The sequence below is a fragment of the Pan paniscus genome, chromosome 2 (assembly GCF_029289425.2).
Source record: "Pan paniscus chromosome 2, NHGRI_mPanPan1-v2.0_pri, whole genome shotgun sequence".
In the NCBI taxonomy this organism is placed as follows: domain Eukaryota; kingdom Metazoa; phylum Chordata; class Mammalia; order Primates; family Hominidae; genus Pan; species Pan paniscus.
In genome coordinates, this window is record NC_085926.1 from 95,497,472 (window position 1) to 95,521,941 (window position 24,470).

Consider the following 24,470-nt stretch of genomic DNA (forward strand, 5'->3'; position numbering starts at 1 on the left):
GGCAGAATGGCAGAATCCAGTGAGCCAAGATCACCCCTTAGCCTGGGCAACAGAATGAGACTCCGTCTCAAAAAAAAAAAAAAGAAACTATCTTACTTCTGAATGCAGACACTCTATTCTCAGCTCTTCAAATTATTGTTCATGTTCCTATCATTAAATATTTTGGGCCCAAACTCTCCACTGTATAAATACTCATTTGTAAATCATATATATGTTCTGCCTTATTTATTATTGTTTTATACTTATTATAAAACATACAAAATATAAAATAAGGACAAAATAAAAATATTTCAAAATAATATTCACTTTACATATTATTGGTACAAAATTTAACAATTTAGGTCTGACTGGAAGTTCATTTTATTTCAATATTTGATTTCACGTAATAATCACACTACAAACAGGCACAACATACATAAAGTGCTACATATTTATGGCCAGGTTTGCTATGATATGGGTGGAATCTGTACTTTTAATAGTGCTCCCAGTGGTTTTTTGTGGCCTCCTCTTTTTAGATACCATCCTTATTTTCATAATGTAGTTGATGAATAACTCATTTTAGGAGTTGAAGAAATCGATTTTCCATATTCTATTTGCTTACTTGGGCCTTTATTATGAATTTTCTAATGAATATTAAAGGTTGGATACCACTATGTAAGAAACAACATGGTCTTCTAAGATCACTGTGTTGGGCCAGGTAAAATTAAAGCTTTGCCCTGATTGTTCAAGCCCTTAAAGTAAATTATTTACTTCATTCTTACTTTGGCATTTTTCTCACTGTTTTATTACTTAGATAAGTGATCACCAAAATTCTCTGATCACACACATCTAACAATAAAAATGTTTGAGCAAGTTTTACAGGGGATATTATCAGTATATTTTATTTATAATTTATTTGTATCAACTAGTATGATATTGTATATATTTATAAAAAAATAAACATAGCAATTACTAAAGGATGAGGAAAAGCATAAATATAAATGGAATTTTCAGTATTTTCTTTCTACTGCCCATCTTCCATGCACTCTGTTGGTATACCCCCCTGCCCAATTTTGGAAAACACTAGTATGAAGTAAACTTATTACTGAACAAGGTGTAACAGAAGAGGACCAAACACAGTAACAAGTAATCTTCCTGCACCACCTCAAACACACATATGTGTGCATGTATTTCAAATTTCCAATTCTAAATTTTCTGTCTTTTATTAAGTCAGTGTATCTATTGTCTACTTATAGATCTTAATGTGTATTTGCAAAAATGCAACCTAATGAAAACAATTTGAAGAAGTCATATCTCATTTATATTACAGAGATATTATCCTTACTATTAAACTTTTTGCCATCAAAAGTAAATTATTAATATGTCATCTTCAAAGAAGGGAATCTTTTCTATGAGGAGTTTGTATATGTATGTGGGGGAATCTGCATTAGGAAATTTTATCAATTTATTTCAATTTTATGCTTAAAGGCTTCTTTTTAAAGAAACACTAAGACTGCTAAATAATAGCAATGGTTTATATTTATAATCATTTGCTACATTTAATTCTCGTGAACAGCCCACTAGAGTCAGTTATAATTTTCAATTTACAGATGACGAAATTGAAGCACAGTTTAAGCTCATTGTTAGTCTGTTATCTTTTACACAAATGTTTTTTGACAATTTGCCTTCAGAGCTGATTTGTTAAGCACATGTGAAAATTTCTTTTCCTTTTTATAATTTCAACTTTTATTTTAGATTAAGGAATACATGTGCAGGTTTGTTACATATGCAAATGTTTAATGATCCTTAATTTACAACATTGAGATATTTAAGGGAGATTGCTACAATATCAAATTTAAAAAGATATTTTGTTTCCCAGAGTTTAAGTCAAGCTTGTCCAACCTGTGGCCTGGGAGCCTCATGTGGCCCAGGATGGCTTTGAATGTGACCCAACACAAGTTCCTAAAGTTTCTTAAAATATTATAAGGTTGTATTGCAATTTTTTCTTTTCTTTTCTTTTCTTTTTTTAGCTCATGATCTCTCATTAGTGTTAGTGTATTTTATGTGTGGCCCAAGACAATTCTTCTTCTAATGTGCCCCATAGAAGCCAAAAGATTGGACACCCCTTGTTACGGATTAAATATATATTTTTTAGGATGATTTGAAAACTGATTATGCTGTAGGGGCCAGTTTACTGTAATCAGAATGCTTCCTCAGTTGATCAAGCCAGAAGGAAGCATGCAGGCCATGTCAGCTTCTGCTTTTTTCCCACTGTGTCGTTACATGACCTATTAACTAGCAACTTTTTAAGATAATAATAATAATAATTCTTTACTAACGTACAGTATTTCTCAGTGGGTACTACTAGCATTTTGAGAAATAATTTTTTTTCAGAGATTATACAACTTATTTCAACAACTTTAGTCTTCCACTCACTAAATACTAGGAATGCCTTTCCTCAGTCCTAATTTGTGACTCTCCCTACTGGGAAAGTTATCATGAAAGTGGAGAACCACTGCACTAAGGAGAGAATCGAAATCAGAGTTTTAGAATAGTGTATGTGAAATGACACATTTTGTATCTTGAACTTGTAACGGCTAGAGGAATACTCTTATTACATATAAAATCTAATTTATATTAACAAATACTCCACGGAATGTAACTAAAAACAAAATATTCGTGGAAGCGGATATTGCTCCTGCTACACATTTTAGATTTCATTTACTTTTTAGCTACAATATCATTGAATAATAAATTCCACAATTAATTAAAAGAAAACAGACAGACAGAGTTAGCAACTTAAGCAATTGGGAAAGCCAGACTAAAACTAATTTATATCAAACCCCAAAACTTAACACCTAGTGGATGAAGAAACAAGGAAATTATAACAAAGAATTGCTGTTTCTCCTGAATAAATTGTGAAAACTTACTTTAGTGTTTCATGCAATCTCTGTTGATATAACTGACCTTAAGGAGAAAAATGATAAGGCATTACTATCACATAATATCTCACCTGAATATATATTCATGTACACCAGTCCTTCTATTTTGTTTGTTTTTTCAGCTGTGAAAAATGACAGTTCCTTAAGGAAGAGATGCCACAATAGATGAAAGACCTTTTTACCCATGGTAAAGAAACATAGCAGAGACATTATGAATGATGCAGGAAGCTTAGGAAAATGAAAGCTGCTATTAACTATGACAGGCTGTCACAACAACAAAAACAGTAATCAATGCAATCATAGCAATAAGATAATATTTGTATTAGTTTCTTTCAAAAAGTTAAAATAATGGGTATCTTTTATGAGTTAACAGTTTGGATAATGTTGGCAAAAACAGGAAAAACTCAGATAAAAATCTCAATGTGTAACATATTAACATTATCTAGAGTCACTACTTTACATATTTTTGTTTTTCTTCAAATTTCCTTTAATTTCATTTATATCATTTTTTCTTTGCTCTTCATGACTATGTTATTATGTTTCTTTATGATCTAATATTCTTGAACTGAGTTTCCTATTACTTGGCTTCAATAAATCCATAATCAGCTAAAATTGCATTATTTTAGCTTTTCACAGCATATAATAAAATCTGCATTTGTTGTCATTATTTTCCCTATTGTAACAATATCATTACTCTTGCAACTTTAAGTAAGACTGCTGTATAAATATATGATCACCCCACTTGGTATTCAATGATGCACCTTCATTACAAGTGTTATCTCAGAAAATGATGAAACATTGCAATGTGGAAAATGCTTGTGTGGGAAACATGCACACAGACACATATTAATTTTGTGTTCAATGATAGACATTCCATGCATTCACAAGGAAGTTTGTTGCACTACTCCTTGTAAGTTACCTCGGAGCACTTTCTGACTTACCACTTGGCATTCTTGCCCTGTCTCTTAATGTTTAAGGGACTCCAGCTCTTCATGACAGAACCCTACACTAAGGCCCCATAAAATCAACAACAAAACTAGTTTATTCACTGTATTTAATTTTTTTTCTAAGCTTTCTTTAATCCAGTGCACACTGTATTGGCCTCACCTGTTAAAATACACATTGTAACTTTGCTCTTTCATGAAAACATTTCTAAAGATCTGAGAGATGTGAACTTTTCTTTACCAATAACGTTCTCCATGGAAGCAAGATATATATAGTGTGCCCAGTTCCTTTAATTCTGACCCAAGTTCAAAGAAGCCTCAAATTTTAACTTATTTTTGGTGGAGAATTTGTGTTAAGATACAAAGTGAGGTCTCTTTGCAAACACAGAACTTGCTAAATCTGAGCATGAAAGGAAAGACCCCAGGATTCAAAATGTGAAGCTATGCGGCCTGAGGCATTTCAGAGTGGCTGAACGAAATACAGTCCTTACAATCATCAGTGTAACTTGTTTTGTTTTGTTTTGTTGGTGGGTGGGGGAGGGTTCTAGTGCAATTTTTGCCTTTGATTGGCCGTATCAGTTACCAGTGATGCCCATTCACTAATACTGCAAGTGTATTAAATTTTCATCTGAGTGAGTTTAGGATCTTAAAGTTATTAAGACACCAAATTATGATGTTACTATTCCAAAGTGCAGAGTTTCTAACTCATATTCAGAGGATAGCAATCTCCCAAATAAGAATGTATTCGTGATTTATTTTTATTCTAGTGTGGGAAGAGTTTGTCCTGGTAGTCTACCAACCACGTGGCAGTGACTCCCCTCCTTAGGTCTCAGTTTGTTGGTCTAAAATGAGTGTTTTTAACTAGATGATCTCTACACTGTTATTTCGTTCTGACACTCTTTTATTCCATGATTCATTATATAATTTTATGGATAAATTTCCAAGCCACTTACTTTTTCTTTACAATATCCTTCTTAAAAATGAAAAAGCATGTGGTTTTACCTTTGCAAACTCTCATGTCTTGTCCCTAATGGAAAAGTATAACAAATTAATAATTGTGTACATCAATTTTCTTGTCCCTGTTGCAAAAATATGTAATTACTGCATGATGTAAAAGTTTTCCTTATTTTAAGCACTAACAGAGATAGACCTAAAGTAAGGTACTGCTCCTGTTGTTATAGCATATATCAGATCTTATCGTGGCTTTTTTCTGCATGGCTGTAACTCATGTAGGCATGAATTCTGAAAATAAACAACATCAATGACTAGCATTTATATCCATTTTATTATTCCATAGCACAGCTTTATGTTCTAAATGTAGGTTTGGAAATTGTATCTAGCACTCTGATGCTTCTAACCCTCTTTAATTGTAACTAGTTGAGTAGCTTTCTTTTCAAGAAACTAAGTTGATTTTATAAATTTATGGGGTAAAAAATGCATTCCATCCCTTTAATTTTATAACTTCTTCGTAAAATTTGATGTCTTTGTTGATTTTAGGTTTTATTCCATGTAAATGATCAATGCTTTTCCATAAAGAAGACTTTGATTAATGTCAATTTTTATCTCTTAAAAGGATCCTTCCCGGCCATTGGGGTGGAGGCGTTTTGCCCCAGCTTCCTGAGGGCAGGGTTTTTAAATAGCATCCAGGCCCCGCATCCAGTGCCAGGGGGAGGATCTTTGCCCCCCAGGATTCCTGCTGGTAGGTATTTCAGGTGAAGTTTTCTGCCACCATATACAGCAGTAGGATTGTGCTCATAGTTGATAGGCCCCAAATACAAAATGAATATTGCTTAAATATATTGTGGAAAAGAAATGTAAGTGACTGCTTAAATGCTGAAACCATATTTATAATACTGAATGCTGTCAAAATGGCACAAAGGAAGTGAAAGCAGTCTGCGCACCTAATTCGCATAGTGCTGCCTCCTCTCCTAAGAAAATTTTTACTTAAGTAAGAATTAGAGCTTCAGATCCAAAATATGTAACTCAAGAATAAACAAGGATGGACTTCAGACACTTTGCCACTTGGAATTGGCCAGAAAAGTGAATTAAAAACTAAGTGTTCTTGGCAGAAAGAGTAATTTCATAGAGTTGATAGAGAATTAAAGTATCCTTTCATTACAGAAAAAAAAATGATTTGAAGAAACCAGAAAGTAGCAACCTGAAAGACATATTTTAGAATAAAAATTAATATGCATTTTTCCCTAAAAATGCCAATCTGACCAAAGCCATATTTTATTGAGAGAAACAAAATACAGGATATTGAACACTTAAAAATGCAATTTCAAATTTACTAAAACACTTTGCAGGTTATCCATGGCATGACTGTAATTACAATTTGTTTCTTCCCTGACATTTAGTAAAATATCCAGCTGCCTTCCTTCATTGTACCTAAAGGATGCAATCTTACTTTACATTTTATATGTGTCTTAGCAAAACAGAATTCAAATATTGATTCTTGGAGTTTTGAAATCATAATTCTTGTGATTTTTATTATAACTAATAATAATGCTAAAAAATTATTGTTATGACATCAATGTATTCAGGAGAGCTGGCCCAGCCTGCAATGTAATGGGAACACTTCAAAAGACTGGGAAATCCAATAAAAACAACAATCCCAGCAATGTACATTTCTTGTCCTTATTAGCATAATTATACCAACAAATCTTAAGACCATTCTACACTGATATTTTTCCTTTGCTTTTCAATTACTCTTTTCTACTTAATTGAAACATATAAATATGCTTTGAAGTCATTTAGCTTCATCACTGGATAATTTATTGATGTGGTTAGATACTTTGTGGCCAAGAATACCACTGAAAGAGCAGAAACCAAAATTACACGAATTAAAAGATTGTAAATTTTCACTTTATTGGGTGTTATATTGCCCTTTTTCTCCTTAGAGAAAGAAATGATACCAATTTTACAGAAATTTTGTTGTTGATGATGTTATTGCAAAGGATTAGAAAGAAAAACTATATAAGCCAAGCTCTCAGAGTTAACTGCAAATATAAACATGTAGCTTTCATATATAGTTAATATCCCAGTGATTGGAATTTAGAAGATGAGCAGATTGTGTAGAGTTTAATGGCCTCACCCTTAACTCTTAATGACAAATCTTGGTCAAGTCAGATATGTTTGGCAGAAATGACATTATGAAGTTTAAGACTGACTTGAATTATTCAACATCACTGTTAGAAAACAAAAAACCTTTGCCATTTAGCTACTGAGAATGACAGAAGCAAGATGATTGTTCTATAACACATACAGAAACAACTTTCCAGAGAGGGATCTAAAAGAACATTCTAGCACTCTATTCTTCTAGGCTTTAAGCCAAATTTGCCTCAAGCTTTCATAGGAGAGAAAACTCAGTTCAGTTTTCATGACTTACATACAAGTCAGGTGTAACAAAATTGCTTCATAAAAAATGTATAGATCTAAACTTGCCCCTGTTTCCACAAACTGAAATTAACTCAACACACTTTTCCTGGCTTATATCATTTTGATAAGTCATCTCTGTACATTTTGTGTGATACTTTTTGGTAATGACTGCTACTATTTCAAAGAATTTTTTTATCCTTTCTTGTTCAACTATAGCTTATTTCCCAAGATTTTTTTTATATTTTGTGTAAAGAGGAATGAAGCAGTAATCATGAGAAGTTTTTATTATTTTATATTTTTTAAAAATCTAAAGTATTTCTTTGCCATCTAATAGCTGAATTAATACCCTTCAGATTTCAGACATCAATTTGAGGGCAGCAAGTGTTTTCTCCCATGGCCCATACTATGACACTTCAAACACTCAGCTGAAGGTTGATGCCCACTGGGCAGCAGTAAACTCACTTTCTGCCAATTGATTATCAGTCACAGTATTTTAAGGGTCACATAAGACATTTTCTGTATCAGTCAAGAAATTTAAAAACCTGTTCTATTGCTAATTTAGTTCCCAATTACTTATCATAATCAAATTTAAAAGAGATACGTGACTATGTCTTATATATAATAGTTTGTGCTTCACGTCACACTGTGCTATTAAAGAGCAGTATTTCTATAGTACTTACTTTTACACTAACTATAATAATCACAGATTCATTGAATCTTGAGACCCAGAAAGCAGACAAGCCTGAAATTAGTATTTATGCAACAGTTGTCAACTGTTTATAAGTTTCTCATTTCTAAAAAGGTCATAGTAAAGGGTTATTATTCTTAATTTCAGATGGAGAAAAACACCAGGAAGTATTAGCTGAAAATTGAATAGCAAGTTTATCAATACGATTAACAGAATGCATTTGTGTAGTAGTCACCGATACAGGAAGAAATCACAGAAGGCCGGGCGCGGTGGCTCACGCCTGTAATCCCAGCACTTTGGGAGGCCAAGGCAGGTAGATCACCTGAGGTCAGGAGTTAGAGACCAGCCTGGCCAACATGGTGAGTCGCCATCTCTACTAAAAATACAAAAAAATTAGCTGGGCATGGTGGCGGGCACTTGTAATCCCAGCTACTTGGGAGGCTGAGGCAGAGGAATCGCTTTATCCTGGGAGGTGGAGCTTGCAGTGAGCCGAGATGGTGCCACTGCACTCCAGCCTGGGCAATAAAAGCGAAACTTCATCTCAAAAAAGACAAAAAAGGAAATCACAGGAGAGAAGAGGAGCGGAGAGGAGAGGAGACGAGAGGAGAGGAAGCGAAGGAGAAAAGAGAGGGGAGAATAAAGGAAAGAAGAGAATGGGGAAGGAGAAGAGAAATTAGAAATGACATAACTCTAAAATTTTATTTTTTAAAGGAAAGTCTTCCTCCACTATATTTATTACTGTTTAAATCAAATTCTACCACCTTGAAAAGAATGTGTCCCTCTTTTAAATATGTTATCAGACATATTCTCTTTTTTTTTTTTTTTTTTGAGACGGAGTCTCGCTCTGTCGCCCAGGCTGGAGTGCAGTGGCGCGATCTCGGCTCACTGCAAGCTCCGCCTCCCGGGTTCACGTCATTCTCCTGCCTCAGCCTCACCAGTAGCTGGGACTACAGGCGCCCGCCACCATGCCCGGCTAATTTTTTCTATTTTTAGTAGAGGCGGGGTTTCACTGTGTTAGCCAGGATGGTCTCGATTTACTGACCTCATGATCCGCCCACCTCTGCCTCCCAAAGTGCTGGGATTACAGGCGTGAGCCACCGCGCCCGGCCATATCAGACATATTCTCTAAAATAATAAGCTTTCTCTCTTTGCTCCATGTAGTAATTTCTTTAACTTAATTATGTTGTCAAACAGTATTTGAAAGTGGTTTAGAATTTTTTATATGCCATAGAGTATTGAGTATACATAGTCTTAGACTAGTGGATCACATTATGACAGGTTTCACCTCTACTCAAATCCTCTATATTTTTGGCAGTTTGATGTTTGCCATACACAAATGATAGGAGAATAATAAAGCATTAAAAATAAAATTCTACATTAATAGTGATGGAGTAACATATAGAAATTTCATGAATTCACTTTCTCTGTCACTTCTCAGCAATAACTATCTGACATCATATGGTATCTTAAATCTACATAAAATGCAACATTACAATGTGTCTCAAAAATTAGACCTACCTATAAGATGTAAAGGCATGTTTATTATCTGCTAATTACTCAGCAAATCATATCTTAAGGTTGAATGTGTTCATATCTACAAAATTTTAGCTTACTTTTTTTGTCAGTTTTCTATCAGTTGTGAGACTTGATATTTTTTACTAATGAAGTAACTCATATATATATATATATGGGTTATGTTAGTTTAAGGTATAAATTTGAGTTTGGTCTAGCAACAATTCCATATGTATCTATGGAATATATATATATATATATGTATGTATGTATATATGCCAGATTGGATTATAGATATATAGAGATATATACAGAGAGATAGATAAATATGGAATATATATATATATATATATATATATATATATGGAATAGGTGGGTGACCAAACTCAAATATATATCTTAAACTAACAAGTTTTATCAATTATAAGAGAAGTCTATGAAAGAGAGAACTAGGAAACAGGCAGCATGTGGGACTTGGAAATAGACAAGCTGTGAGGGAATAAAATCAGTGTTGAATATCTCCCTAATATTTCCTTTGTGGTTAATCGTAGAAGCTCTTTAGTTATTGAAGGAATATTCTTCTGAGGTACCCTCTCTGTTTGCCTGCCTGTGCTTTAAGTACAATGCTATATGTATAATACCTCTTTTGACATTTTTACCTGAGCTTCTCTCCATTCTATGATTAGGTTCAAAGGAAATTGCAAAGATAGCGTGAGACTTCCTGTCTGCTGCTCTGAATCAAATAACAGGAAAATTATGAACACATGGGTATTCAAAAACTATATTTGCGATTACTGAGTATATAATTAAGAATAATGTTTAATATTGTTTATTTATCCTTTGGAAAGAGATTTGGATGAGCCTCATACTCAAATACCAAGCATTTTGACATCCTCACTGCTATTCTCTGAGTAGCCATGTTAGAAAATGGTTTAACAACCCAGATTTCTATAAACCACATATCCAGTAATGTCATTTCTATAGCAAAGGACATACAGTCCTCAGCCAACATTAAAATGTCTTTACAGTCCACTAATAATGTTTATCAATATTTTCCTTTCCATATTTCATGTGAAATCTTATCTGGGCTGAAGTCAGGGAAAATATTGTATTCACTATTATACAGTCTAAAATATTTTTATTCAGAAAGTATATAGCTTAGATGTTACAAATGGAATATAAGTAAACCAGGAATGATAAATAAATTTGAAGCTCTAGAAAATCTAGGATCTGGTGGATATAATATTATCAAGTTTTGATGCATGTAGAGGACTGTAGAAAAGTAGTAATGCAAATATATAAGACTAGATGGCAGACTTTGGAGAAATGTACACTAAGCTAAGGAAAATTGGCATAAACTCAATATGCCAAGGAAAGTCAACAGTGGAAAAGTATATGCATTTTAAATATGATCAAATTGCACTTCAGAAAAATCAAAGTAGCTCATTTTATTTCTTCATATTTTCAGACATTCTTTAAAAAGTTAGTACCTATTTTTAAATTCACAATGTGGCATTTCAAAATTAATTACTTATGACAAAACAATTTCTATTGACTAAATTCTTCCAATTATTTTTAAGTATTTTTCTTTAGCATATATTTTGTATTTAACAATATATTGTTGTAATAAGTTTATACAACATAAGATACAGTGGCATACTTTTTTTTTTTTTTTTTTTTTTGAGACAGAGTTTCGCTGTATCCCCCAGGCGGGAGTGCAGTGGCACCACCTCGGCTCACTGCAAGCTCCGCCTCCTGGGTTCACACCATTGTCTCACCTCAGCCTCTCAAGTAGCTGGGACTACAGGCGCCCACCCCCTTGCCCGGCTAATTTTTTGTATTTTCAGTAGAGACGGGGTTTCACCATGTTAGCCAGGTTGGTCTCAATCTCCTGACCTCGTGATCCACCTGCCTTGGCCTCCCAAAGTGCTGGGATTACAGGTGTGAACCACCGTGCCGGCAGTGTACTTTTTAAGTAAGCGTACTTTTTAAGTAAGAGATGTTTAAGGGGGGGAATTTTCTTTTTTAATTGAAGGGTACATATTTTAGACATTTCTGCAGTTGAGAATGTTGCTAATTACCCTGGATGAGGTATATGTGTGTGTGTACGTACTTACACCGAAACTACTTATAAAGGAAATCTGAAAAACTAGATTAAATATGCAAAGTAAAATCCTGACTAAATCATTCAAAATATAAAATATAATAAAAATAAAATATTTATCTGGATTACTAACTCCTAGTTTCTTTATTCCTTGCCATTTAGATGATATCAAAAACACCAATACAGGCCCTACTTAATACCCATCTGCACAGTTCTCCCTAGAGAGCGCTCCTCCTCTTAAATTTGCGCAGCTGCAGGCTTCAGAAGAAAACATTGCAAATGGCAGCTGTTATAAAACTAGGATGGAGATTCTGAGCCAGGCGTGGGTGAGAGACCAACATTATTGCTATTTCAGGGGTGGGGAGAAGATAGAGAAGATAAGGTCACTGATGGAATGACAAACAGAACACACCAGCAAACCAAAGTACAAAGGAGGATGACATCAGTGATTGAGTTCCAGTTACACAACTCAAAACAACCCCTCTAAAATATTCGCAACACTGTTGGTGCTGGTTAGAGGTTTATTTTAAACCTCTAGAGGTTAGAGGTTAGAGGACTATTTTAAAATGTCTGTTTAGGATATACTCTACAACAAATGCAAAGGGAGCTAACCAGATAATGTCAAGGTTGCATGCAGGTGGCTCACTCTTGCTTAAAGTCAGTGGGTTCCAAAGAGCATGTACATCATCTTTTGGTTCTTTGGCTTACTTGAGGAGAAATACACGGTATGTTACAAAATGATATAGAGTTTAAGGAAGGCAAGTTCAAGATATCAATTGGAATAAGAAAAATCAGGATGGGAACATATATAAAATGGAAGGTATAATTTAAACCTTCAAATAACATTCAGTTTATAAAAACTTTATTGCAGAGTTTATGAGTTTAAAGACTCCTGTGGACTGATGATTCTGATACTGTGGTACAGGTCATGAACTCAGATTCTTTTTGGATTTTATACTTTGTTTCTTGGCCAAAAATAAGACTCCTCATTATAAACCAGGTGAAAACTCAGCCGTTATTTAACCTTCCTCCCCAACCCTGATTTTGAAAATCCAAGGCTCTACTCTCTTCCCCAAGAAAATGGACATGTGATCATGTATGTAAGTGTTTACATACAATTTTAGGAAGGAAGTCTCTGGACATCCTAAAGTTTGCACGCAAAGAACCCCTGGTTCTAAAGAATTCAATGTTCTATATATAAAGTTATGCTTAACTGACATAAGTGAGCATCATCTTTATGTAAGACTAGCAGTGCATTTAAAAAAAAAAAAGCTGCATGATGCATTTGATATCAAGCTCTTGAGCATTACAAAGAGAATTTCTATTTTTCTCCTTCCAGAAAGACATGAAAAATCTTAAAAGAGCCTTTAAGTAATCTCTAGATTTTTTTAGTAGTTCTTTTTTACTTCTCTATTTTCAGAATTTTTAAATAGTTCTAGCCTTTGGCCTTAACTAAGCCTTCTTATTAGCATAAATGTTTCTTTTATCTTAATATCATTTGAATAAGTTTGAATCTTAAAAATAGATATGATATATATATGGCTATTTAAATTCTCCATTGAGAACATACCTACTCCCTAGAGATCTTCATGTTTTATTATTACAGATTGTGCCATTTATTTTGGTCCTATTCAAAGAAACTATCAGCACTTTCAAAAGATGCATTCAAAATCATTTTCTTCTTACAAAGAAAAATTCTGAAAATCTTTCCATGGCTTGCTAAGTTAGCTGAGTCTTCATGTAAATCAGTATTTACTATTTGTGCTGATTAGTATTTTTTTGTAAGTGAGTTTTCACCTTAATTGGGAACATAATAAGAAACTAGGCTGCTCAGCTGTCTCTTCCTCTCCCGAGAACCATGTTGAGCCGCACAGGATAGCATACATGCCCTCATGGGATGCTGGACCACTTAAAAATATAACTAACATGGAGACAGACCAGCCCTGCTGTAAAACATGTGTTGGCTCAGCCTTCATTGTTTTGCTTTGTAGGACAAATCACAGTGGAAGCTGCCCTATGACACCATGTTGGCTTTTCATATTTCTGTTCACAGAGGTCTTAACAGCGAGTGCATTTATCAAAGCTGAACTTTTTAAAAATTAAACATCTTGGAAGAGTTGCAGAAACGATTAAGAAATAAATAGTTACTTGCCTGGTGCATTGGGGGTGGGGGGAAGGAAAGTAGTCAGTGGTTTAATTATGTCATATGTATGACTATTTAACAAATATTTTTGCCATTATAATTGAAATCACTCTAAATTACCTACGTAGTTAGAATACACGAAATATATTCTGTTTGGGGTTTATTTTATTTTTAAATTTTCTGATAATTTTCTTTTGACAGTGAATGATACAGAAAAGCCGAAAGCAAAATATTTGAACATTTATTTAATAATAAGACATTTTTCAAGCCAGAAGTAAAGCATAGCATTTGAAATACCACTGGAAAATATGATGCTTTCTACCAAAAGCTTAGAGACTCTCTTAAAATATTCAGGATGTAACACTTTCTCTAGTGTCTTCCCCAGAGTTTTTGCAAAAGCATATAACATTGCTGCTCTTTAATGTTCTCATATATGCCTCTTACAACTGAAATTTCAACTGCTAAGCCTTGTCTTTTTAAGCCAAATTTGAGAATATTAATATAATATAAAACAAATTTATTTTTAATGGAACCTTAAGATTATTAATATAAATTGATGTTTGAGAAAGCAAAATCTGAAGGTTTTTCCAATCAGTGTCGTTAGTACATATTTCCTGTTTGTATAGAACGTTTTACAGCTTTGTAGGCCTTTAAAATCCTGGAATTTCTCAATAAAATATCCCAGGGAGCAACACAGTGCCTAGTTCATAATACCCTTCCAGGATATTTCTAGGATAAGACAGAGATTTGGGGTAATGCTTTATGCTCCTCAAATTACTAGTGGAGACAAGCTTTACTTTGGGGTATAAGGAGATGGCCAAGCATTCAGACTCTGGAACCAGATTGCCTGGCTTTAAGCCCCTGAGCTGCCAATTGCTCACCGTGTGTCCTTAGGCAAGTTGCTTAAACTCTCAGTGCATCAGTAACCTTACCTGTTAAATTGAGCTAATAATTACACTTGCCACAAGGGTCAATATGAGGATTAAATGAGTTTAAACATGTAAAGCTCATAGAACAGTGCCTAGCACATTGAAGAACTTATAAAAAATTATTCTTACCTACCTGCTGATTTAGAGTAGTATCTATTTTTAAATTATACAAACAGATTTTAAAGAAGAAAACCAAGAACTAAAGCAGCATATAATTATTTATTTGACATGTAATTTAATTTAGTTTTGAACTTCGACATTATATAGTATTTCAAGATATGAAAATTCCTTGCTGTGTTTTTTTATTGCTTCCTAATAGTAATTCAACTATTAATTATTACATAACCACTTCCTTCATAATTTTGGGGAAGCAAAAATCACAAATAATTTCAAAAGATATGCTTTTAATTTGTATATCACCATTACTTTTCTAAATGTGAATGTAATACAAAATCAAGAAAGACATTCTTAAAAACTCATTTGTTATTAAAATTTTTCAATATGGTTAGTATCTTATAGTAAAAACAATCCAACATGAGGCAAATTTGTCAGTAACTTTCATTGTTAACAAGACACTTTTAGTTAAGAAGAAACCTTTTTTCCTATATGATAATTTCTAGCAGGAAGAAGGACATCACTGAATATTACTGAGGTCAACTGATGCAGATGGCATGCCACTGCTCTCTGGAACCGGCAGGAAAATCATGTTTTGTTTCTCTAGCCTCACACCTTCCATTTACTCTAACAAATCTAGATTAAGAAATGTTACTATTTTCATAAATACAGATCACCTCTCCTAATTTTTGCTCAGCTCTTTTATCACTAGAGAAAGTATTTTTTCAGCATTTTTCCAAGGGTATTTGGCTTACCACTAAATTTTAAAAAGGAAATGAAATAAATTAAGGGGGAAAATGGAATCGAATCATCATAGTGACTATATAAACTGAGGGTTTTCAAATCACTCTAAGATTAAAACCGTCAATTCTAGATTAACCATAAAACATGTTACAGGCAAAAATCTGTAAACAGAGTGCAGAAGATAAAACAGATTGTTAATGGGAATAAGAACCTACTTTTAGCAGATGTTATTGTTAAGAAATTATATGTTATAGTATGTTATTTAAAATAGGAAAATACTCATATAAATTGTTTTACTCTACCCTAAGAGAAATTATCTTGTTCATTAAAGCAATTTCAAACCTGTCAATTTCAGGCATATACGATTTAAATGGACCTTTGAGACCATCAGAGAGCTCCTAAATTTACTAACACTAGTCATTTTACTAATGAACCTTATTAGCTCTGCAAACCACTTCTTAGCTTAGGATTCAACATCCAGTCAGTAAGGTAGCATATAATACTCAACATATAGCCATTCATTTAATTAGCTGTTATTGGGTGACTCAATATTCAGTATTTGGTTCCATTCTCTGTTTTAAACACAGTATCCTTTTCATCTCACCACCCTAAGGAGGAGGCTATAATAATATATAATATAATATATATATAATAATATACCTATATATAATAAAATCAATAATAATATACAAAGGCTAAAGTCAAGAAGGGTATTTCCTAGGTTTTCTTCTAGGATTTTTATAGTTTGAGTTCTTACATTTAAATCTTTAATCCACCTTGGGTTAATTTTTGTGTATGGTGAAAAGTAGGAGTCCAGTTTCATTTTTCTACGTATGGCTAGCCAGTTATCCCAGCACCATTTGTTGAATAGGAAGTCCTTTCGCTATTGCTTGTTTTTGTCAATTTTGTCGGAGATCAGATGGTTAGGGTGTGTGGCTGTTTCTGGATTCTCTATTCTTTTCCATTGGTCTATGTGCCTGTTTTTGTACCAGTACCCTGCTGTTTTGGTTACTGTTGCTTTATAGTATAGTTTGAAGTTGGGTAATGATATACCTCCAGCTTTGTTCTCTTTGCTGACAATTGCCTTGGCTATCTGGGTTCTTTATGGTTCCATATGAATTTTAGAATAGTTTATTTCTAATTCTGTGAAAAATGAGGTTGGTAATTTGATGGGAATAACATTGAATCTGTACCTTGCTTTGGGCAGTATGGCCATTTAAATGATATCAGTCCTTCCAATTTGTGAGCTTGGAATGTTTTTCCATTTATTCATTTCATTTCTGATTTATTTCAGCAGTGTTTTGTAGTTCTCTTTGTAGACATCTTTCACTTCCTTGATTAGTTGAAAAACAGGAGATACGGGAATAGGGTGAAGTAAAAGATAAAACTAGAAATTAAGGTAAAGAAGAGATTGTAAATGAACTTAATTGCCAAGCAATTTAGACTTTAATTCTGCAATAAACAATGCAGTCTCAAAATAGCGGAATGAGGCATTAGCCCTTTATACTAATTGACTGTTTAATTATTTCTAGTGCCCTTCCTACTATACACCCCATGAGAGCAGAGATCTTGTATTGATTGACGATATGTCTCCAGAACCCAGAAGAGTACTTGCTACCTAGTAGGCATTTTAAAAAATTTTTTGTGTCACTGAATGTTCAAAAATAATGATTTTGCAAGAGTTAGCTTACAATGGGGAACCAGATAGGAGCAAAGAAACCAGTAAAATATTACTGAGCAAGAGAAAGCAAAGGTAGAATATGGGCAGTGGCAACAGATTTTATGTAGAATCAACAGAACTTCATAACTTATGAACTAGAAAGGGTTTAATAAAGTGAGGAGTCCAATGTCACAAAAGTGTTTCAAACCTGGATAACTAGATGGATGGTGATGTTTTAACAACACGGGATTATAACAGGAAAAGAAAGTTCAAGGGAAATGTTAAAAGTTTGGATTTGAACTGAATGAGGATGAGATGTGTTTTGAACGTGATCTGATAATCATCAGGCAACACCATAAGAAGAAAACAGTTCTTTAATTTGAGTACTTATGTGAATAAAAACAATGATTTAATATAGTATAACTGTGTTCATATGGCATCATCCATATCTTCTGAGTGCCTTAGAGGCATAAGAATATTTCATTTATTATCAAACCAATTTGAGATTATAATTGTAATTCACTATCTCTACAACAGAAATGTGAAAGGTAGAAATAGATTAAATAACTGGTCCAAAGAGTCCTGAGTTGCAACTGGGGGAAAAAAATACAGGCACCCTAACTGTATTTTTTACAGTGATAATCTAAGTTATCACCACACATTTTATTGCCTGGTAGACAAAATATAAACTTGATAGTATGTTAAATAACTGAATGATTTAAATCTGTAATAGAGTTTTGAGGTTGTTGAGATTTGTTTTGATTCTTCATTTTACTGACTGCACGTTAGAAATTGCCAAACTAATAGAGAATACTACATCCAGTACAAACTCATTTCATTACATGAAAATGTTAAGTCTCTGTTATCCTCTTTTTTTCACAAATATTGTCTGAGGCAAAAAAAAAAAAAAAAAACCACAAAAAGATTTCACTGGCAAAATACTTTAACCAGGGTATCTATGGAACATTTAAAGAATTATTTTGTTTTCTTTAACAACAGCATGAGAAAAGTGTAGTCTTATGATTATATAGTTTATCCACATCACCTTTATCAAAATCATCATAAGTATTAGGGAACATTTGAAAAATATATATTGGTCAATATTCCCTTAAAGTCTTAATGTAAGAAAATAATTTTTCTTGTCTGTAACAGAAAAGGATGATAAGGGGTTTTTGCAATCCATCGTCTCCAGAATATCAGTAACTGATTTCTTAGAGGATCTTCATTCAAATGCAGTTTAAAATATTCATAAGCATTTCTGGGATATTTATGAAGGAAAACCTAAGAAATTCACCTTGTGTGACTTGTAGAAGTATCTTTGAAAGTCTCTTAAATCAAATACATGAGACTTGAAAATGATCTGGGGATTTCAAGAATTGACTAATTCAAGAAGCCTGGTTTGTCCGCTGACTTTAGTATGATGCAAATACTAAGATGATTCTGTGATATGAGGCAGAAGGGGTGACTGGCTAAAATTGTACAAAAAGAAATAAGGTGTAACATTTTGAAAATTTAGAAAGAGATAATAAATTACTTCCCAATATATCTTCCAAGAGCAATAATGCAATATATAATTTTTACGTATTGGAAAAGACCAAAAAACACTGTTGCCAATAGACTTCTCTCACCTAAAACAGATTTAAAGATTAACATCCTAATTTTCATAGTTTCCCCTGTACTTATCTATTTTCTTGATTATAAAATGTAATCATGGATTGTAAAGTTGCTTATAATCTTCACAGTATGACTAGTTTCTTCCCTGTTGAAAACCAAGACAAATTACAGGCTAGATGGAGCAATAGTAAAAAAAAAAAAAAATTCCTTAGTTCAATTAACAGCTGTTCTCAGTTGATGCTATTGCACAAAATACAAAAGATTAAGAGTTCAAATGTGAAACTTCTAATTCACAGGAAACCAGGGAAGCTTTCATTTGATTTTTTATTATTCTTAATGAGAAGATAGAACTTGTTACTGATGAATTTTAAGATTACCTAAAGTATCTCCCAAAGAGTTATAGGTAGAACCAATTTCGAAGTACTGTATATTCACATAGATCAGATCTTGTTGAAATACTCCAGAGTGACTTTCTTAGGAACTATGAAATCAAGAAAAGTTAACTTGTTTTTATGAAGCACCTACTATGATTAGCTCTATGGCAAGTGACCTTGAGAAACCCAGTGAATGAGGATACAAAGCATTATGGGAAAATAAGAAAGAAAAACAACTTAATATAAAAACAGGCACAACATTTCATAGTGTACACAACAGATGTGATGGAAATGCAACTATGAGAAATATCACTGTGAGAGACTTTTAGGGAAGAGGTGTGTTGTATAAATTCTAAGGGAGTGGGGAGAGACGGTAAGATTAGAGAGAGAAGCAAATTGGGAGATTATCCTGGCAGGTGACTACAAAAGTAAAGGAAGAAGGAGACAGGATTAAATAAATACAAGTACTAATAACAACTGGTAAAGCCGTGGATACAAAGGCTAGTTAGGAAAGATGAGGTGCATCACTGGAAAGAATTGACTAACAGGGTGAGACTTGGAGCTTTTATCTATAAATGCTGTCTGAAAGGCACCTATAGCATAAAGGTTAAGATCTCAAACTCTGAGACAGACTACTTGATACTGCCACTTACCAGCTATTTGACTTTAGACAAGCAGTTTAATTTTCTATCCTTCAATTTCCATATCTGCATAAGAAAAATAATTATGGCATGTAGCAATACAAGTGGAATGCTTGCAAGCTCTTTTTATTCTAGTAAGACTGGTATTCTTAAGGGAAGGATAAATGTTTGTTAAAGAAAATAAAAACTAAAAGTATTCCTCTGACAGCAACAGTCAAGACAGATTAAAAAGCTGTGACTCTGCAGGCGGGGGAAGAAGACATCAGGCAGTCATTGTAATAACCCAACTTTTCCCATTAACATTCAGAATCCATCATCATTCAAAATGGAATATTGGTCTCAGAATTTTTATATTTAAGTACAAAAACGACCTTTTATTTTCCCCACCTTTCTACCTCAGTGTTTCTATCAGTCTCCTACCTCCAACCTCTCTGAAACTATAGCCAAATAAAAGATTTCATGATTAACTTTAAGGTTTAAAACCTGAATTTTCTAGATCCCTGCCCACAAGAGTGCTGACAGTTCATTTGACCTCAATAATTGACGATAAATTTCTTTATTCATATTTGGGTAAAATTAATGACTTTGAGGAACATTGTAGAATATAAGTTAATATTCACTACAAATGGAAAACTTCCTTGGGTTCTAATTTTATGCATGATAAATTGGGAGCTTTATTAATACATTTAACCTTTAGCACATCTTTATTTAAAATATAGATTCAAATGTAAAGTCTAGCATTTACATACATTGTACTAATTCGTAATAGTCACCATCACCCTTTCTAACCCACAAGGCTTTGAGTTCATAAAAGGAACATGAATTACAATATGTAATATTTCCATCATTGGTACACAACAGTTATTTCTAGATCTCCTTTGTGTTTGTAAGGAAAAACTGTGCATAGTGCAGATTGAAAAGCTAAAAATTCCAACAAGAAGTGAGAAATACAGAAGTAAAAACTAAATATGTCATACATGCTTATTTCAGGTGAATACCATTTCCCCTGCATCTGAAATGAGTTTATCTTTTAAACTTGGGCAATTGGGCAGAACAAATGCATTCACTTCTTTGAAATAAAGCAGTTATTTATGTCGAATATTCTACCTAATAGAGGTGTATTGGGAACTATAACAGTGTACCAATTGATATGATAAAAAAAGAAAGGAAATATGTTCAGTTTCTGATCTTATCTTCTATACCAGACTACAAAATCAGAGTTACTTATTTTTCATGTACTGCCATCATTGCTCTGTGGATTAAATCTGTGTCCAATGAAGACATAATCAGGAACTATTACAAATCCTACAAGCTCTGTAGCATTCATCAATCTAAAATTTTTCTGCTTAAAGGCCCTTAAAATCAGACTATGACCGATGGTTTATAATTTCTTCGAGAGAATTTATGAGTTTCTCCTTTCTGCTTTGCCTTAGGAATATTTCAGAAATGCCCACTGTAATATAAGTCAGGCAAAATTGCTGCACTGCCTTAGAAGTTGTACCACAACTGCAAAAGCAGCTATAATATACTGCTTAAATCCTGACTTCAGCTTGGTGATTGTTTTCTAAGGAAAAACTAGAGGACAAAAAGAACATAATCTAAACAAGTGATTGCGGGGCTTTAGGAAAAGAAGTACCTAATTCCTTTGTAATTTATATTGTAATTCATGTCCCTTTTATGAACTCAAAAGGAAATAATGCTATAAAGAAATATAGAGGTGCCTACGTATAATATGAACACGTTTATAGAAGCAGGCTGGAAAATGAAATTCCTATTAATAAAATACAAATAATTTAGTTGCCACAGCTGGGTATCTCTTAACTGCAGCACATATTTCTGTAATTGCTCTAATCCATGTGTATTCTCTTGCTCTTTTGCAGGCAGACCAGTAATGATTGTGGTGGAATATATGGAGAATGGATCCCTAGACTCCTTTTTGCGGGTGAGGTGTTCTTTTCTGATGGCATTTAAATATGCTATTCTCAGTTCTATATTTAAATCATTTATCATAAATTAATTTTTGCATAATGTTATTCATGGATTTTCTGTGAAGAATAGCAGTGTTTTCTCTAGGGTGCATTTCCCTGATACTGTGATACGTTAGAGTGTTACTAAGGGGGGAGGATGTACACTCAATAACATAATTGATTTCTCCTCTAAATTCACTTGCTATATGTGTGTGTATATATATGTGTGTGTGTGTATACCAAATAATGTTATCATGAAGAAAGATTAAATGAAACTCAATTGCCTCACAGTCATTAATTTTGCTTTATCACATTTAACTATGTAGTATGATATTGTATGCATTATCTATAATGCTGAACTCCTTAATTGATCTGTATTTACCAACAATGACTCAAGTTCATTTCAGAAAATGTTCTATCAACTTTGTCCTTCTTCAGTTCATTTGGCTGACTATTCAGAAAACAAAGGGAGGAGGAATAAAACTCCTTTAGCAGAGATTTCTTTTACAAAAACATTATTTTTAAAGTGATTTATCTTTAAAAGTATAGTATGTATGAAAAGTAATTTATTATAGACAGTGATACAAACATAAACTGAGAAGGCACCAGGAAGTTATATTTCAAGGTATATTTATAATACATTTAAGATTTGAAAAAGCATCATGTGCTATGAAAATATTCATTGATAGTGAAAAAAGTGAAATATAAAAAATAAATGCTATAGTAAATATTTTTCATCCCCAGCAAAGGTCATATATTTGCATGTCACTGTATTTTTAATATCTATCTATCTGTCTATCTGTCTATCTATCTATATATAACTATTTTTCTCACTTACAAAATGGCTAGACTTTGCCACTTGGGATGTTACATTGTTTTTCTTCTTTATTTTCATGTGAAAATAAAGCATTCACTTCACTTCGTTTTTTGCCCCATGTTATGTGAATAAGTTCTGTTTGCATCTCATCTTTCTCTCTTGATCTCATTTTCATTTATTTTTCTTGATTCTGGGCCCTCTTCTTCCAACTGCTCTGAATGCTAGCAGTGATGATATATTTATACTCTGACTGGGCTTGATGTCCAGATTCAATCCTAGAAGCTGAATTCAGCAAAATCATCAAGTTATTATAGAGCAATACTGCTCGTGCAGTGTATACTCTCAACCAAGTGTGCTCTGTAAGGTAAAATGAAATTCAGGAGTGTTTGGGGACATGAACTGTTTGTTCCTCTCTGTAGCCATTCTAAAAATGTGTTATTTTATAGCTTGTGTTCATTTAACCTGTTCTAAATTATTTTAGAATAATTTATCAGGACCACCTATGGTACTTGAAATGCTGTGTACTTAGTACTTGAAATGCTGTATACTTAATGTCCTTCCATTATGTTTCTTCAAAAACTCATTCTTATTAGATACATATCAAAATGACTCATCATCTAATGATGCTTGGGTTAGGTTGGTTTTCTTTTTATTTTCTTTTTATTTTTGTATCAGCTGTATCCTAAAGCAGAATATAATGGCAAACAGTGTAGCAGGTATTCAATCTAAATTGCTGCTAAAAATGGATCAAATGACTACCACAAGCAAATAAGGTGGGAAATATTAGCTTCTCCCCTAATTTATATATTTTATTCTGTGGAATAATGAATCAATTAAATGTTATAAGGAAACAATAATATGTTACAAATAAAAGATTTACTTCTAAACATCTTACTACATGTTTAGAAGTATTTTATGCTTTAAATTTTAAAAACTAATATTTTTCAGCTCTTATTATCTACTATGTATGTAAGACATTATCAGAGATTCTGAATACCTATCTCAGCTAATTTTGGCTCTACTCATGGACTATGTGACCTTGGGCATGGTATCAAATTCTCTGTACCTCTGTTTACTCATCTATAAAATTCTCTGTACCTCTGTTTACTCATCCACCTCATACAATTATTATAAAGATTGATTGTTGTAAAACTTGCAGAATAGTGTGTGACATATTGCAGGTGGCAGAGCAAGGATTCAAACTCAATCTCTATGACTCAAAAAGCCATGCTCTCATGCATTATGAATTCATTTTATTAAATTGCTTACTACTTTTCCTTATAAGTCCACTACCATCTCCTCATGGAGATGCACGTAGAGTTTCTAAAAGTCACATTATTATAATGCAAAAAAAAATCAAATGAATGGAAAAATAGGGTCAATACTTCCATCTTACTCTTCTTTAATGTTCTTACCCTTCTTTGTAATCATCTCTCTTCTTAGAAGCTCAAAGTGCTTTATAAACTTTATGTTAATAGCAGATACTCCACTCCCCATGACAAGCAGAAATAAAATATATAAATATATATAGCCCATACATTCTCAAAAGCAAAGTCATTTTTCAAACTGCAGCTTTAGAACATAATCACAGCTTATATGAGCACAGGAAGGAGGAAGTGGCTAAGTGCACTGTGTAGTAGGGGAGCCATCCGTGGCTCATAATAGCCTTCTGTGCTTACTGGAAGCAGAAATGATTTCCCTTTGGTCTCCCACACTATTTGAAAACTGCTTCAATTTGTTATTTTATTATGAAGGAGTGGTGGCACTACTAAGTACAAGATTACATCTAGTGTCAGTGCTGGTGGCTGGCTGGCTGTCATATTGCACTGGATTCATCAATCTCATACCATTTGGGATCCTTGTGGACGTTCTTCCAGATATATATCGGCAGAGGGGCAGTGTAGTCAAGTGTGTGTGTGG

The 24,470-nt window shown here is 33.3% G+C and overlaps 1 protein-coding gene across 8 annotated transcripts in view; it reads left to right on the forward strand.

Annotated features, from left to right (window-relative positions):
- EPHA6 (EPH receptor A6) overlaps positions 1-24,470 on the forward strand; it is a 955,687-nt gene that overhangs the window by 778,326 nt on the left and 152,891 nt on the right. For 6 of the 8 annotated variants that reach the window (XM_034956977.2, XM_008975358.3, XM_055110177.1 and 3 more), the window contains 2 exons: positions 5,439-5,564; positions 21,647-21,708. In XM_034956977.2, the coding sequence (XP_034812868.2) occupies positions 5,439-5,564; positions 21,647-21,708 (188 nt within the window). The remainder of the gene's footprint in view (positions 1-5,438; positions 5,565-21,646; positions 21,709-24,470) is intronic. The other 2 variants (XM_055110176.1, XM_034956978.2) reach the window with 1 other exon arrangement.